General features: G+C 43.5%; 1 protein-coding gene across 1 annotated transcript in view; it reads left to right on the top strand.

Annotated features, from left to right (window-relative positions):
• Positions 1-13626, top strand: part of KIAA1217 (KIAA1217 ortholog) — a 50366-nt gene extending 36740 nt beyond the window's left edge. The window contains exons 9-13 of the mRNA XM_009877859.1: positions 3423-3577; positions 4184-4330; positions 7654-7773; positions 11223-12905; positions 13390-13626. Coding sequence (XP_009876161.1) covers positions 3423-3577; positions 4184-4330; positions 7654-7773; positions 11223-12905; positions 13390-13527 — 2243 coding nt within the window. The 3' untranslated portion in view covers positions 13528-13626. The remainder of the gene's footprint in view (positions 1-3422; positions 3578-4183; positions 4331-7653; positions 7774-11222; positions 12906-13389) is intronic.
• Positions 13627-16314: the final 2688 nt, after the last annotated feature.

The raw sequence follows: 16314 nt of genomic DNA, 5'->3' as shown, positions 1-16314 counted from the left end.
ACCGTGACCTTCTGGAGCTGTGGAGAGCAGAGCTGCATGCTGCACTCAGGGTATTGGCATGCCAGGGCTGTAAATTGCTGCAGAACAAGGCACTGGGGCTTGTGTAGACAAATCATATGAAATTGGGTGTAGTGTTTTCAGATCCAGCATTTTGTTCTGGGAACACCTTTAACACTGACAAGTTGTGGCTTCTTGAATATGTCACAACATACATGATTAAAATACATTCTGTTGAACCTTGTAAAATAATTTTAGAATTCTGGCACTGTTCAGTGAGGTTACTGGCTATCGGCACAATTATCTGGTATATTGTGTAGCATAAATAGAAAAAGTAAGTGAAAATAAATACTATATGAGTGCAGTGAGCTGTGACATCTTAAAAAGTGCAGAGCACAGGAACACAGAAGTTTTGTAACTCACGTAGTTAACTAATCCACTTCTAGAATACAGTTTTGTACACTGTGTAGCCAGCAAATTAAAAGGGGAAATTTATGAGACTGAGACATTTGCCTTCTGCTGTCCATAATGGATCCTGTAATAGTAACATAAATAAGGGCACAGCAAAATTTTTCCTTAGTATCTGATTAAATCTCACATGCCACTAAACTCTTCTATGATTCAAGATGAAAATTTCCATATCTGCTGTAAACTAGAAAACTGAGCAACATAAGGCAAGAGGAGCCACCTACCTACTAATATAGTGGATAAGACATTTTGGCCATAAATTAGCAGAATCCTCCTCTGTTGGCTTTGCTGCAGAACCCAGATAGATCACATTGCCAGAATATGTTGTCTTGGCCATTCTCCACAAAGAACCAAATTAAGAAACTCTTTTTTCCTCCTGCAAAGCACAAAACAAAGCATGATGCACACTTTACATGATCTTGCAGGTGACTCTAAATACTTCTTTAATGTCTTGATGATAACTCGTCTTTGTTATCAAGCTTGTTCAGTGAAAAATGTGGGGAATGTCTCTAGCATGTGCACTAGAATTTGGGCTACCTCATCTCTCTTTGTGCCTTCATATGTGAGAATGTCCTGATTTTTGCAAGTGCTGAGTGATCGGTAACTTCCGTTAAAGACGTTTTGCTTGTCTATGGAGGCTGCCTCAAGGCAGGCATTATTATTTTGAGATCTTTTAAAGACATGTTGGATTTTTTTGGTACAAGTAGAAATTTGTATGGTGGGAGAAATTAATTTGAGTCTGTCTGTGCCTGTTGGAGAATACTTCAGTTCACTGAAATGGCTGGCAATAAACCATGTTGTTCACAGAAGTGCTGGCACCAAAGAGGGCTCCATAAAGTAATGGTTTTGTTCATGGATAGTATCAGACTTAGTGAGTTGTACCTGCCCATTTACTCCTCTCTAGCAGAACTCAGCCATGGGAAAACAAAAAAAAAGTGTTAGAATAAGATCTTTTCCTTATTTTTTCCCCTCCAAAGATGTTTTTTTTTATTTTTACTTCTCATTTAGATTGGAGAAACTTAATAGTTTATTAAAGAAAACAGAAACCCAGATTTGAAGTTTTATGTCTTGCCCAGTGTCATTGCACATCCCAGCACATCCCAGCACAACCTCTCCTTAATAACTCCAGCTAAGGGGTGTGAGGAGGATTAGCCTTCAATTGCCTGTGCACCTGCCACACTCACTGACATTTCTCTTGGCTGTGTTTCTCCTTTTTATTTCCTGCTTTGAAGAAGGAGATGGATGAATATCTCACAGACATGAGAGAGATGGTAGGAATCATTCTCTCTTTATGCCTTCCATGTGTCTCGTCCAGCCTTGCTCTTTTTAAATGTAAGAAAAACTTTGGTGTTCTTGCGGTTAGAGCTGCTGCCAGTTTCAGGGTTGAGCCCGCTAAAAGGAGTAGGGATTTGCACAGGTCCTACATTAAACACCATCATTGAGAGTTACTCTGGTTTTACAGTAGCAGATCTTACTTCAGGCTGATAGAACTACCTTTGATATCACTAAAAAACTGAGTGGTGTGTATTGACCAAGAACTGGTCTAATCTAAAGAGCATCTGGAAATTCACTCTCCTTGCAATCCTGCGAGCATCAGGTAACCAGGGAGGGAGATAATACAACAAAGCATTTTTTTAAACTTAAGCAGCTTCAAAGAACATTTCTGCTAAGAAGGGAACAAAGATGAGGCCAGGTCAGACAAGGACTCCATCCAGCCCCAGGGGTCAGCTGGCACATTGGAGGAGCCTGACACAGCCCCACGAAGCGGGCAGTTATGCAATAACTTGCCCAGAGGGAACACTTAGCGCTAAACAGCTGGATAATCCTAAAAGCGGGAGGTTTTATCTTTCTGGGTTATATTTATTCCAGCTGTTTATATAATGCTGAGTAGCTGCAGAAAGGTCGTTGTCTCACTTTTGGAAAAAATCATTGTAAACAACAGTGTGAAAATGGTGGCTGTAGCCATGTATTATACTTAGCCTGTGGCCAAAACCACACAGGGACAGGTCACAAGCAGGGCAGTGCTGCTTCTGGAAAAAATGCCACCCAGTGACAGTGGGGAAGAGGAGGCAGCAGCTGAGTGAAGAAGCATCGTGGAGGAGAATGCCAGTCTGAGAAACTGATCTCTTGGAAGAAAGCAGGGGCTGGCTCTGCTCAGCTGTTGTGTTCGCTATTTGAATCTTTGTGGGTTAGCAAAATACATATAGAGCTCTTACATGATAATTGAAAGGCAAAACTGTGCATTCCTAGAATAGTTATTAGTAAGTAAAGTGAAAATAAATGCTGTCTTAGAAGAGGAGTGAGTGCAGTTGCCCCTGATGCTGGGGTGAGAGGACTCATTGAACTGCAGAGGTGGCATCTCTAGAGCAGGGTTTACGTTTTCCCTCTCAGCCTTTGTCTGAACTTAGCTAGTTTTGTCCAACTTTAAGAGGGACAAAACTCTTCAGCTCCTCATCTAGCACCTTGCTGGCAGCACCTCCTGGGCAGAAGAAATGTGTGCTGGTTGCTTCAGAATTGGTGAGAACAACAGGAAGCCTCCAGGTTTGGTGTCCTGCTAGAGTCCACATCAGTGGCCATGCTTTCAAAGGAGACTGGGGCTCTGTCTGTAACCAGGAACCCCACTGAACCTGCACATTACATGCTTCTTCACGAGTGCTTGATTTATAGATGTGTGCTCTGCTATCACACTTGTGCACCAGGGGCTGAAACTGAAACACAATGTTATGGAGGATGGGCACTTGGCTGAAAATTTCTAGGTGATATAATCCAGTTTCTCCGTGCAAGTGCAGCACTTTCATGTGAGGTGGTTCCACTTGAAAGCCAAATGTGCTTCTATTAATACATATTCAGCTGCAGGACCTTTTAAGACATTTTTTCTTTTCCATTGAGGCAGGGATGCAAATACTTTTTCCCCTCCTTCACCCATACTCACCTTGTGCTGCTCTGTTTACTTCCAGAAGAAGTTCCTGATGGAGAACAGGATAATGACAAGCTGACCAAGTCTCCACCTCCTCCACCTCCACGGCGCAGTTACCTGCCAGGGTCAGGACTAACCACAACGAGATCAGGAGATGTCATCTATGCAGCCAGAAAAGAGGCTGCTGCTGTCAAGGTTTGATGATTCAGACTGTAGGCAATCACACTGTTGATGAGTGGCTGACAGAGAAACATTCCCAGGCTTGGGCTGTGTCTATAAACCACAAAATGAGTTGAGACAGAGATATGTCCTGGAGAGCTTCTGAAGCTGCTTACCAGGAAACACTACTGTGAGGCCAAATGAACAAGTAAGGTTTGATCAGTTCTGTTTACAGGAGTCTTGTAGCTCTTAGCAATGTAGAAGGCAAGTCACAGGCTGTTTTCATTTAGAGTGGTAGTAAGATTAAAAATAAAAAAGCATGCCTTTTACAGATGGGGAAGATCAGCTCAGATTTGAGAACATTTTTACAGAATTGTTGCAAAATAGTTTCTTTGGGCTTCCTTTCCCTATCTGTTCTGTTCTCTGAAGGAAGTGGGGGGAAGTCCAAGTTAAGAAGCTTTTAAATCCGTGAACATGCTATCACATTGGCAGCATTGCTTGCTTTTGAACTGATGAAGTAGTAGTCTCCTTAAAAAGGAAGAGGCATCAGGGGAATCTCAGTAGTGTTGAATTTTCTGTATTTGCTTTGCATCAGGAGGGCTCAACTATGTTGTCTGTCTGTGCTTTCTCATCCCCGTGTAGGAATGCAGTGAAGATGCTGGGCAAACAGCACAATCTAAAGCCCCTAAAGAGGACCAGGCATTGTCTCGGAGCATAGGGCATGCTGCAGCATCAGCTGCAAAAGAGGAAGAGGAAGAGGAAGGAGATAAAATAATGGCAGAATTACAGGTATGCCTTTTGGGTTGCACAGGAAGACACCTGGGCCTGATATCACTTTTAGGGCCTCAACACAATTTCTAATTCAGAACATGAGTGAAAGTGGGTCTGCCAGACTCACCAGTCCCACTTCATTGCAGTGGGAAGTACCTGTTTTGTAAGCACCACTCAAATTTTATTCGAGAGGCCTGGTGCTGAGACGGTGGTCAAGAGTGCAGTAGTTACCGCTGGAAAATCTTACGTACGTGGATGGGACAAGTAAAACATCAGTGTGTGGTTGTCCCTGCCCTAGCGTTTCTCACTTGGTGTCAGAATGGCGAGGTGCTGAGAGCCCGTCAGTTGTGTTAACATTGGTGGGAACAGAGAATATGAGGTCTTTTCTTGGTGGGCTGTACTCACTTGTTCTCTGCTGTGATCCACTGTTTCCTGGAATGTTTGAACACTGAAACATTTGCTGTTCCCTGTTGTGTAATTGGTACCTTACTCTGCCAGTGGCACAGAAGCGATGCTCTCTTGCTGATCCTTTGCTTCATAGCATGCGGGCCAGTTTAGTTCAAGGATGGTGATGCTGTGATGATTAGCAAGCTCCAGTTGCCAAGGGGCATCCTCTGTCTTCTTCCATGCTCACATGAGGAAAGGAGATGTGAATCAACTTAACTTCTAATGTTGGAGTGTTTCAGAGCACTGTCATGATGTCATCCTTGCTGTCCACCTGCCAAAAGGTCCATTTCATGCTGCCCAGGGAGAATTTGCAGCACAGGAGATGTGGATATTTAAGAAGTAACTGTTATGTGTGGTGGGTCCACCCTGCTCCTTTCCCCAGCTTCCACCCACCAGTGCTTTGGACAGGTGGTTGGCAGGGAGTGAGAGCAGAGCTTTACCCTTATCCCCCATTTGCGTGCTAATGGCTGGAGAGATGGGGGCAGTGCAACTGTCACATCATCTCCTGTCACTAGGAAAGCAACCTGGCTGCCTTGCAACTGGGGACAGTGAAGTGGAGGTTAAGGTGTGGGAACAGAGGCTGAGGACAGCTAGGGAGGAGATATAGGCATGGTGGCCTGTGAAATGAGTGTTTAAATGCTAGTTTTGGGGATGAGCAATGCTCAATTTACACCTTTACCAAAATACCAGGTATGTTTTAGAAGGTTGACCGAGTACCATGTTTTAGAAAGGTCAAACTGCTTGATCCAGGAGCTACAGGATCATTAGTCTGATATCCACAGAACAGGGGAAAATCGAGTATAGGGTTCAATCAGAGAAGAACTAAAGAACAGATGTAAATAGTCATGCTAGTAAACACAACGTAATGGAACACAGATCTGTCAAAGCAAACAACACTCTTTGATCAGGTAACAGGTTTGACTGCTTAAACTGAATTGTATACCTGTAAACATTTTTGTAAACCATTTGATCAAACATCATACAACATTCTGATAAAAATCTGCCACCACAGAGTATATTAAAAAAACCCCCTGTCACAGGATGACTGAGAGCTGTCTGACTCTGAAAGTGCTGCCCTTGATCCAGCTGTTTATGGTCTGGTCCCACAGGGATCAGCTACAATCCAGTATCATTCTGTATTTTCATCAACAGCCTGGAAATACATTTAAAATCCTTTACTGTTTAAATCAGCTTAATTCAAACCAGTGAAGTATGAGAAACGGGGAATGATAGAAATCACATAATGGTCATAATACATTCACAGAAATACAAACTCCACATGAAGAACAACAAAATATAGGCCAGACCACAACTGCATGTCTTGGAAAGAAACAGGAGTTGCAGTAGCAAGTTGACAGGAGCTCCCAGGTCAGTGGTGTTGCCACAAAGATAGTGTCTGCTTTCGATGTAGATGTGAGAACAGAGAGTGTTTTTATCTCCGTGTACAACATCAGTGAGATCAGTACTGAGCTGTTGCATCTGTCTTTAAGGATCTCATTTGGAAAGGCTGTTAAGAATATGAAGGTTCAGAAAAGACTTGAGTACAACGTGGGGTACTTTCATGGGAAGTACCACTTTACGCTAGCAGAAAAAGGTATATTAATAACAAACTGCTGAAGCACAAACTGTGTTTAGACACTGTGATAGATATTTCAGATCAAAGGTGATAAATAAACAAATTACCAAAGGAAACAGTAGATTCTTTGTCACTTAAAGTCTGAAGGACTTTGAGGATGCCTTTGTAAAGGGTACGCATCACTCAATACGACAACCTTGGTCTCACAAACGGGTAAGGTGGGGAAAGTCTATATCCTGTATTACAAGTAATGAGATTAGTTTTTCTAATAGTCCATGTTGTCTTAGGTACTCTGGTCTATAAACACGTACAAATAGGGTGGCACAGAATACCAGAAGAAACTCTACACCTTGATTTTTGCACTGGATTTTTTTTAAGTATTGATACTTCTCTGTTATTGTGTGAACATGCAATACATATAGGGATTACAATATTTGAAGATCAGACCTGATTCTAAACTGCAGTCAGGGCTGTTAATTTCATGAGAGTTGTCAGGAATTAAATAATTTCTCTAATATGTGGTATAAGAATGTAATCTTCTTGCATGTCACGGTACGCTGGACTCCTGTAAGCACTCCTCCCTCATTCCTCTGGCTGGCAGAGAAGTCCTCCTTGTTCATCGCACTGAAGGCAGCGAAGACCTGCAGAAATCCTGGCAATGCACACTTGCAGCAGGGCTGGCACTGATAGTTCTGCTCTGCTGATCTGAGAGCCAGTTGGAACCCAAAGGAAATGGAAAGAGGATAGCAACATAAAAGGCTCAGAAGTCTGAGCCATGCACTGGGCTACATGTGGTGGGAAGCCAGCGGTCCACGAGTCCATGTATTGGGACTGTCACTACTAGGAGTGTTAGTGAAGACTGTGGCAAAGATGTGTCTTTGAGTCTGAAGTTTTAATAACAGTTTTTGTGTGGGGAGAAGTGGAGTTATGTAGCTCTTGCATGATTGTTGGCCATTAGGAAGCAGGTAGTGTTGCAAACCCGAAGTTTGTTGCAGGCTTCCTACTGAAGTTTGGGTAGTTTGCAGCACCTCTGTGTGCCTTCATCTCCCCATCTGTAAAAATAGAAATCAAGCTTATCTCCCTGCAGGGAATGTTGAGGTCAGCAAGATGAATTAGAGTGCAGCCTTGGCAGACCAGAGGGGTTGCCCTAATTCTCTTAGTCTGATAATCTAAAATCTCTATTACCTCATGAGCTTGTAGATAATATTGTCAGGCTGTGAATGTTAAAACCAAATGGTCTCTTTGTAGTTGGTCATCGCCAGACATTTCTGTGTAAAAGCTCTTGGTCTCCTGATAACCTGCAGTATTTATTTCCTAGGCTTTCCAGAAGTGCTCTTTTTTGGATGTAAACTCAAACAGTCATGCTGAACAGTCCAGAAATGATACACATGTTAAAGACATAAAGCCTGGGACTTTAATGCATCACAAGGAAAAGAAGGTAACAAGTGGCGTTTGTAAACGTGCCACCCGGTATTGGCATAACCTTCTTTTCTTCAAAACTAATCTTATATCTTGTGTCCTGTCCTCTCTAACCCCCACCAACCACTGCCCAGTGGTTTCCTTCTTTTTATCTCTTTATGGCTCAGAACAGTTCATATGGATCAATCTACATTATGTGTCTCAGCAGCAATTATATGATGGTTGCATGAAGTCTTATGATTCTGTGAAATCAAAAGTAAAAGAGGATCTGTGAATTTCTGCCAAAGAGATGCTCATACTCCTTAGGACATCCTTCCAGTGCTGTTCTGGCAGTGGATAGTGAAACATCTCTCCTAAGCCTTGCTCTTATCTTGAGGAGAATTAATGGTTCCTCAAGAGCCAATTTAGAGAATTTCTGCTTTGTTTCATGTGTTCATCCCAGAAATAGTTATTAGATAGTCAGAAATCTGTTCAATTTATTGAAAGGCAGAGACAAGGTGGGGGGGTTGAATTTGCCCTTACTCTGAAAGTTAATGCCCCAGACTCACTCTGCACTCATGGGACTTAGAAGAGTTGCCACGTGTCTGGGGCTATAGCCAAGTTTGGGTGCATTTCACAGTCGTGTCGAGACTGGAGTTGCCAGTTGATCTGGTGACTCTTAGTGGGAAGCCAGTGTGCGGGATGAAGAAAGTATTTGTGCCTTTGCAGACCTCTGAGTATAACAAATTGAATCATTTCTGGGCTTGGCGTGTCGTGCAGCCATGGCAACTTGTCAGCCAAATGCCAGTCTGCAATGAAGGAGGGTACGGCAGCGAGGAAAACACAGCTCTTAAGCAAAGCATTTCAACTTTGTCATGCATTTTATGTATGTATGACACATTGGAAATAACAGTAATGCCTTTTCTTATGTAGCATCGTGAGTAGTGCCCCAAGGAGTTTATAGGAGACACCTCAACTTCATTTAACAGAAACTGAGGCAGGGCAAGAGAATATGACTTTGCTGGGTTCCTAAGGCAGAGAACCCATCTGCCGTAAACACGGTGAGCTGTGTCTGTAGCTGTAAAGCGCAAGGCAATAGCTGGATGGTGATCTCTGATATATTATTAGCATCAAAATCGATACCTGGCCCTCCCCAACCCGCAGAAGGTACTGCTGCCAGGTCAGGATGTTGGGACTTGGTGGCGTCCCTGCCCACAACAGGGAGGTTGGACTAGATGATCTCTAAGGTCCCTTCCAGCCTAGGCCATTCTATGATTCTATGATTCTATGACTTGGCGTGGAGTTTCCTAAGCAGCAGTTCTGGTCTAAAGCTGCAAACACCTGGCTGGGTGAGGGTACAAGTTCATGGATATGAGTAAAACAGAAAATTCGTTTTGTTACAAAATGTATGACAAGGTTATAGAGAAAAAAAAAAGCATCAATGTATCTCTATTCCTCCTCATTAGAACTTGTTCAGAATAAAATCATATTGTTACGTGAAAACTTGGGTCACCACTCAAGACACTGGATATCCTGTAGCAGAGATGTTTCTTAGAAAGGTCCTGCCAAGTAATTGCCATAAACTGCTATTTATTGGAATAACATAGAGTCCAGGAAATTAAGGTTAATGAGTTTTGCTTTTGTCATTTGGCATGACAGAGTGTTTATTTGCTTTAAATATGGAGCCTTATGGTCATGATAAACTAATCTTAGAGAAAGTTAATTTTGTTGTGTTTTTATTTTTTTTTAGTAGAAAGGGAGCAATTCCAAAACTGACATATGTTGCACTAATGCTTGGGGAAAAAAGTGGAACTTGCTAAAAAAGATATAGCTAACTGGGAACTCAGTCACTGAGTCAGTGTAACCACAGGCAATAAGTGCCATTAATTGGCCTGGCTCATTGTGGGACCTCTGACACGTAATGGGACCAGGAGGCACCAACCACTTGTCCAGTCTGGGCCCAAGGTGCTCACAGCCCTGGTGTTTTGTTCTGATACCAGCTCCGGCAGTGTCAGCCTGGCCACCGATACCTCGCTGGCTGGGGCTGGTTTCGTGTCAGCTACTCCTTATTTAGAAATACGAGGGGTGGCAAGGTATCCGCTGAGCAGCTGCACAGCCTTTTCACTGCCAATAAGCCTTTGTAGAGATGAACCGTGACTCTGGTCCATCAGTGACTTTCTCACTCCTGTGTTTTGATTGGGTAAAGTTTTTTCTGTGTAAAATCCTCAGACAGTATATAAGAAAATACCACGAGCTGTAGAAGCCATACATCATGAGCCTGTGTGCATGGGGAGCGTATGCACTAGCCAGCTTGTGGATTTCTGTGCCGTCACTCATTCGTCTTAGCTGGGAGAGCGACTCTCCTGACTGATGTTCATCTGTCTCAATGCTCATATAAATATAATCTGTCCTTCCGCTGTGTTAGGAATCAGCTTCTAGTCTCAAGCGATGTCAGCAGTAATGCTTTTGGCTCACAGCCTTCAGGCTCTCGAGGCCAGATTCTCTTCCTTCTTGGGGGGTGGATTTTGACTATAGATTTCTCTCTTGCTCGTTCATAGGCAAGATGTCTCTTCAGGGCATTTCCTCACCCTGATGACTGGTGTTTAGCCTTAACTGTCACTAGCACTTAACAAACAAAGCCTGGAAGAAAAGTCCGGTATTATGGAACAACATCTCCAAGGGAGATGCTGGGGATATACTACCTTTGAGCTAGGGGATGATCTCTCTGTGATGTTTGGAGTTGTTTCTGTGAATGAATGTAGCCAGAAGTTTCATTCTGGACTTCCACAGGCACCTCAGAGTACCACTGGGAATTTTAAAGAAGTACTTTTAAAGTGCAGCAAGGATTTAGAAACGCTCAGACTGTGATCATATTAACTGTGATGGAGCAGTGTTGCTCCGGTGTGAGCAAAAATAGAAGCAGCAAAATTCTGTCATTTGAAAATCAGCTTTTACTGGTACAAAACTTCCATTCAAGGCTGGCCAGACTCTTGCGTTTGGCTCTCTGGTGAGAGAGTGAGCGCCCCGCTCTCAGCCCTTCCACATCAGGCTCCCTTTGATGTGTCCCAGCAGAACTTAATCAGATACCATGAATCTTTTCAATTTTATACAAACTAGGGATTTTAGCTGGAAAGCATACAGGTCAAGGTAGCGCTGTGTTGGAAATACGGTATTTAGTGTGCTTTTGCGTATTCTGGAGGCCTTGTTAAAACAGGAGCCCTAGGTAACAACCCGTGCTGGCCAAACGCTTAGCACAGAGCAGTAACATCATGCGCTGTTCTGCCAGAATTTGGAATTTTGCCCTGAAGACAGACAGGAATCAGATGACAGCTTCAGACATGCCTCCGCAGCAGTAAAGAGAGTGGTGAGTTCACAAGGTCTGCGCTTCCCCTGAGAACATGATGATTAATTTGGGGGAAAAAAAGAACACCAAAAAACCTGTAAAGGTAACAGCCCTGAATAACTAAGTAATCCGACTTTCCCCCTTAGGTGTATGGGGCTACAACAGGATCTCCCACAGATAGTGACCATCCTAAAGAGAAGAGGGAAGGGAAAACTGAAGAAGAATTGGGTTCTGATTCACCCAGCACAGCTGACAGTAAAATTGGCATTTCAATGAATGACAGTACTACATTTAGCAAGGGTTTATTTGTAGACAGTAGAGACTATTCTAAGAAAAACCTTCAGAACATGAGCACAAACCTGTCTGGTGTCAGTTTGCCAGAGGATGACAAACGAAGAGGGGCTCAAGATACTTTAGGATCCCATTTTCTAGCTACTGAAACTGGAAAACAAAAGCCAAACTACAGACTCTCACGAGATGCTCAGCAGGACCTGCCACAGGGTGAAGCCTCGCAGAGCACGGGCAAGCACATCCCTGTCAGCAGCGTTGCCCCTCTCATGAGGCACACGCAGGAGGCTACGGGGCCTCCACCTTCCTCACAGGAGCAAGGATCTTCTGCAGTCAACTACAACCAGGTTGTGCTGCGACGCGAAGTGTCTGGGAGCATGAACAGCATCGAAGAGACAGACTCTCCAGCTAGCTCTCCAAGCGAAGACAATCCACCCACAGAAAATATCGCTTTCATGATTACTAAAACAGCTGTCCAGGTCCTCTCAAGTGGGGAAGTTCATGATATAGTCAGCCGGAAAGGTGGAGATGTGCAAACAGTGAACATTGATGCAAGGAAGGACGTGGTGTCAGAGAAGGTTACCCCAGAAAACCCGGACAGCGAGGAGCCCGTGGTGTGTCTGGACAAAAAACCCGTCATCATCATTTTTGATGAACCAATGGATATTAGGTCAGCGTATAAGCGGCTTTCTACCATTTTTGAAGAATGTGATGAGGAGCTGGAGAAAATGATGACAGATGAAAAGATAGAAGAGGAAGAGGAGGAGGAAGAAAGTGAAGCATGTGAAATCTCTGAGAGCCAGAAGGAAGAGCCACCAGTAACTAATGACAGAAAAGCAATCACGGAGTATTCAGCAGCTCACAATCTCAACGAGCAGTACATATTTAACCTTCAGTCTTCCTCTGACCCTCTAGAAACCAGATCCTCTGCACAGGAGGAAAGCGCAAAGATGGATTTTAACAAATACCGTCAGATCTATGGGCTAAACACAGAAGCAAATTTGGATTCTGCTGATCAGTTTGGAAGCAGGCAGGATTCTAAGAAAAAATTTAAGTTCAAATTCCCTAAAAAGCAGCTGGCTGCTCTGACGCAAGCAATACGAACAGGAACCAAGACTGGGAAGAAGACCTTGCAGGTTGTGGTCTATGAAGAAGAAGAGGAAGATGGGACCCTGAAGCAGCACAAGGAAGCAAAAAGATTTGAAATCACCAGGTCTCAGCCTGAGGACAGTGACAAAAGTCCTTCTGGGAAGCAAGAAGGACCCCCCGGAGCTGCAGTGGCCCTGTCTAGGACTGATGAGATTCGACAGAGTACATACCGAACACTAGACAGCCTTGAGCAGACTATAAAGCAGCTGGAGAACACCATCAGTGAAATGAGTCCAAAATCTATCCCTGAAAACACATACAGCTCTGAGGGAAGCACTGTCCCCTTCTCTGCCCAGATAGTACCAGAGACCCCACCCCGAGAGCTTGTAGTGCTGGATGAGAGCCTTGCTGGCGTAGAGCCCCCTCCGCCAGTGCCAGCCACTTCACGTAAGGTACCTTAGTCCGAGAAATCAAACCTCCAGCTGCTTTCTAAAATCTGCAATAATCACCATTAAACAAGAGGGTCTTGTGATTTGTTTGCTTCCTTTCAGGTGGCTTGTTTGGGATCCCCACGAGGTGTCTAACAGCTAATAGACCATTGGGTTGGGGTTTGTTTGTTGTTGGTTTTTTTTTTTTTAAATCTTTGCTGCTGATTGGTGACGGGCAAATGCAGGGGAGCTGGGTCGAATAATCCGCTGTGTGAAATGACAAGCACCACTGACATGAAATCCAGGCTGATCAGTAGCTGAGCAGTTTCCTCCGTTTGATTCTGGAAATTAACACCTGCGGTGTGAAAGCTCTTGAACTTTCCCTGCATGTAGTACTGTGGCTTATGGGTTTTTTTGGCGCATGGCGTGCAGACTCCTCTTCAAGCACACCGGTACTGATCGCGCCTCCTCCTTGTCTCCCTCCCTGTCCCTCCGCTCATTTCCACAGGGCTCCACCACCGCCTCCCAGACCAGCCGGATGCCTGTGCCCATGGCTTCAAAAACTAGACAAGGAAGCACAGAGAAAGCAGGCAAACAGCACAAGCTGCAGGATCAACGCCAATACAGACAGGTAGTTTTACCCTAAACCCGGTGTTTGGATGGACATTTCATGTTGTTTGTTTATTTAAAAACTCCAGTAACTGACTGAGATTATGCCAAATAACGGATACCTGACTTTCAAGTGAGGTCTAACTGGACGTCCTGGATCCTGGGGGCATGACAGTATCTACTGATCTTTTCACCATGCTTGTGCATGCATGTCTGCAATAAAACACCTGCTGCTTATTTTTTTCCTTTTTTTTTGTTTCTGGTTTTTGGTTTGGTTTTTCTTGTTCATTTGTTTTGGTTTTGATTTGTTGTTTTTTTTTAAAACTGTGGTATTCAGCTGTAATTTTGAGATGTCAACTACCTGTTTACTTTCCCTTTGGTAAATGTGGCAGTTCCTTAGGAGAGCTGGGAATGCTTCTGTTCAGAGAGTCTTTACGGGAAGCCTTGGACACTAACCCGTGCGTGTAATAGATGGCGGTAGATGCACATTTAACTCTCCGGCCGGATATGTCTCTTCACACGTTAATAACCCAGCAGCATGGCCAACGTAGTGCCTAGTCTATAACCCCTAGATCTTGCCTCCTCACAAAAGCTTTGTTGGCTCTTTCTCTCTTTCTATGCACTTTGGGTTTTCTACGAGGTCCAGTCCATGGCTGCAAGACTTAGCTCAGGCCTCGAACTGTTAATCCTTATTCTCCATAGGGCTATTCCCCCAGGTCCTGTTGGTTTATCTTGTTACTGGCTTTCTGACAAACTGTCTCCTGCCGTCTTTATTTGCAGGCTAATGGAAGTGCTAAGAAAGCTGGTGGGGACTATAAGGCTACTTCCCCTACCCTACCTGCTTCTAAGATCCCAGCCTTTTCTCCCACTTCTGGGAAAAGCAGCTCAGCACCTGCTTCTAGTGGTGACAGCTCTAGCCCTCTTAATCCACCCACTAAAACCTCCCTTCCTTCCTCTAACCTTCTCGGTCCTCAGACAGGTCGCATCACTTACTCCACCTCCCTCATCCCCTCTGTCTCTAATGGCTCCTCCAAGTTCCAGAGCCCCACTTACCCAGGGAAAGGTCACCACCTCTCCTTCTCACTCCAGACTCAAAACGGCCGGTCGCCCCCTCCTTCCTCCTCTACCTCCCCTCCCTCCTCTACCTCTCCCACTTCACTGAACCAAGGTGTGAAGAGCATCAGGACAATCCACACACCTAGCTTCACCAGCTACAAGGCACAGAACGGGAATGCCAGCAAGTCCACCCCATCCACGGCCAAGGAGCCATCCTAAAGGCTCGGCACCGCACGCGGGCAAGGTCACCGAGGCTTTGCGCTCGTTTTCATAGAATCCGCAGCCAATATTTTAGCCAGGGAACGTAACCATTTTGCTGTATTGCTGGAGGCTTAACACTAATCACGTGCTGAATACTGATTATTACACTAGATTAGAGTGGAGCTTTTTTGTAAAACTCTGTTGCTGTTGTAATGATAAAAGAGTGTTTTCTTTCTATAGACAGCACCCCGTACAAAAAAGCGTGAAGGTGTGTGAGTGAACTTGACTGCGTGCGCACAGCGGTGTGCACCGAGCATGGGAAAACGTATGGTTAAAAGTTTAGTAAGTTGTTTTGTATAAAGCTATTTTTCATTATGGGGACTAGAAGTGAACAGAGATATACACAACTGTAAAACTGAAACTAAAATATTTTTCTTTTATTTTGGTGTTATTTAGCTTTGTTACAGATTTCTATTTTTGTCAACAAATGTCATGGTTCCTTTCAAGATCTTTTTGCCAAAACATTTTGATACTATTGTAATGTACATTTGAAAGTAGTATGCTGGACAGTAAACCTCTACACAAGAAACAGAACAAGACTGGTCTTAGTGTGTATGAGGCAACTCAACCTATTGCACTGCCATTCTGATTATATTTAAGAATTTGCCAGCCAAGAAAAAAAAAAAAATTGTTTTACACATATAGGTAGTTGCGGATTACTTTTTTTTCTTAGCTAAATCCATCCTTTCTCCTTCAGTTTTATTCTACTGAGACCTGGAAACCTATTAATGTATTGCATTGTGGATTTTAAAATGTACACTTCTGTACTGTTCTGTATACTGGCAAACTTTTGTACATATCTATAAATATATATAAATAAATAAATACTGTATGTGGCTGGGCACATAGAGTAGTTTTACCACACCAAAGTTAATTTTTATGCATGCTTAAAAATATATATAGGGAGGGGGTGATTGATAAAGATGGATGTCAAACAGGAAAAAAAAAGCAAGAATCTTGCATAGTTCATGGTTTTGTAAATAAATTTATTTGTATAACAACATAATGTAATATACAGAATTATGATAAGCAAAGATCTTTACAAAAATAAAGGGCTGCATGCTTATATATTTGTATTTTGTTGCCAATAACTTTTATAACGGTCTCATTTAGCTGTTAAGCTAAATGTTAAACCATCATGAGAAAAACTGACTTTTTTTTCCATATTAAAGCCATACGTAAGTATTAATTCTAAACTGGGGTATTTGAAATTTACCTGGACAAAAGCTAACTGGTGGAACTCTAGGTTAGAAAACTAGCAAGAAAAAAAAAAGCACCAAACCTTTGACCGATCGAATGAGGTATCCTCCCTTCCACCTTTGAGTATTCTTTTATTCCTCCTTGTGAAACAGGGAATTTCTTAAAATGTGCAATTTCAAGGCCGAGCCCTCAAATGGTGCAGCCCTTGCAGCAGCAGTAATGAAAGACTGTAAAAGTTAACTCCCATCTCCTGAGCGCGACACGCAGGCTGGTTCCAGCAGGGTCCCGCTGAGCCCCATCCCTGCTG

Source organism: Apaloderma vittatum, unplaced genomic scaffold, assembly GCF_000703405.1.
Source record: "Apaloderma vittatum isolate BGI_N311 unplaced genomic scaffold, ASM70340v1 scaffold30781, whole genome shotgun sequence".
NCBI classification, from domain to species: Eukaryota; Metazoa; Chordata; class Aves; order Trogoniformes; family Trogonidae; genus Apaloderma; species Apaloderma vittatum.
This window is presented reverse-complemented; position numbering and strand designations above follow the sequence as displayed.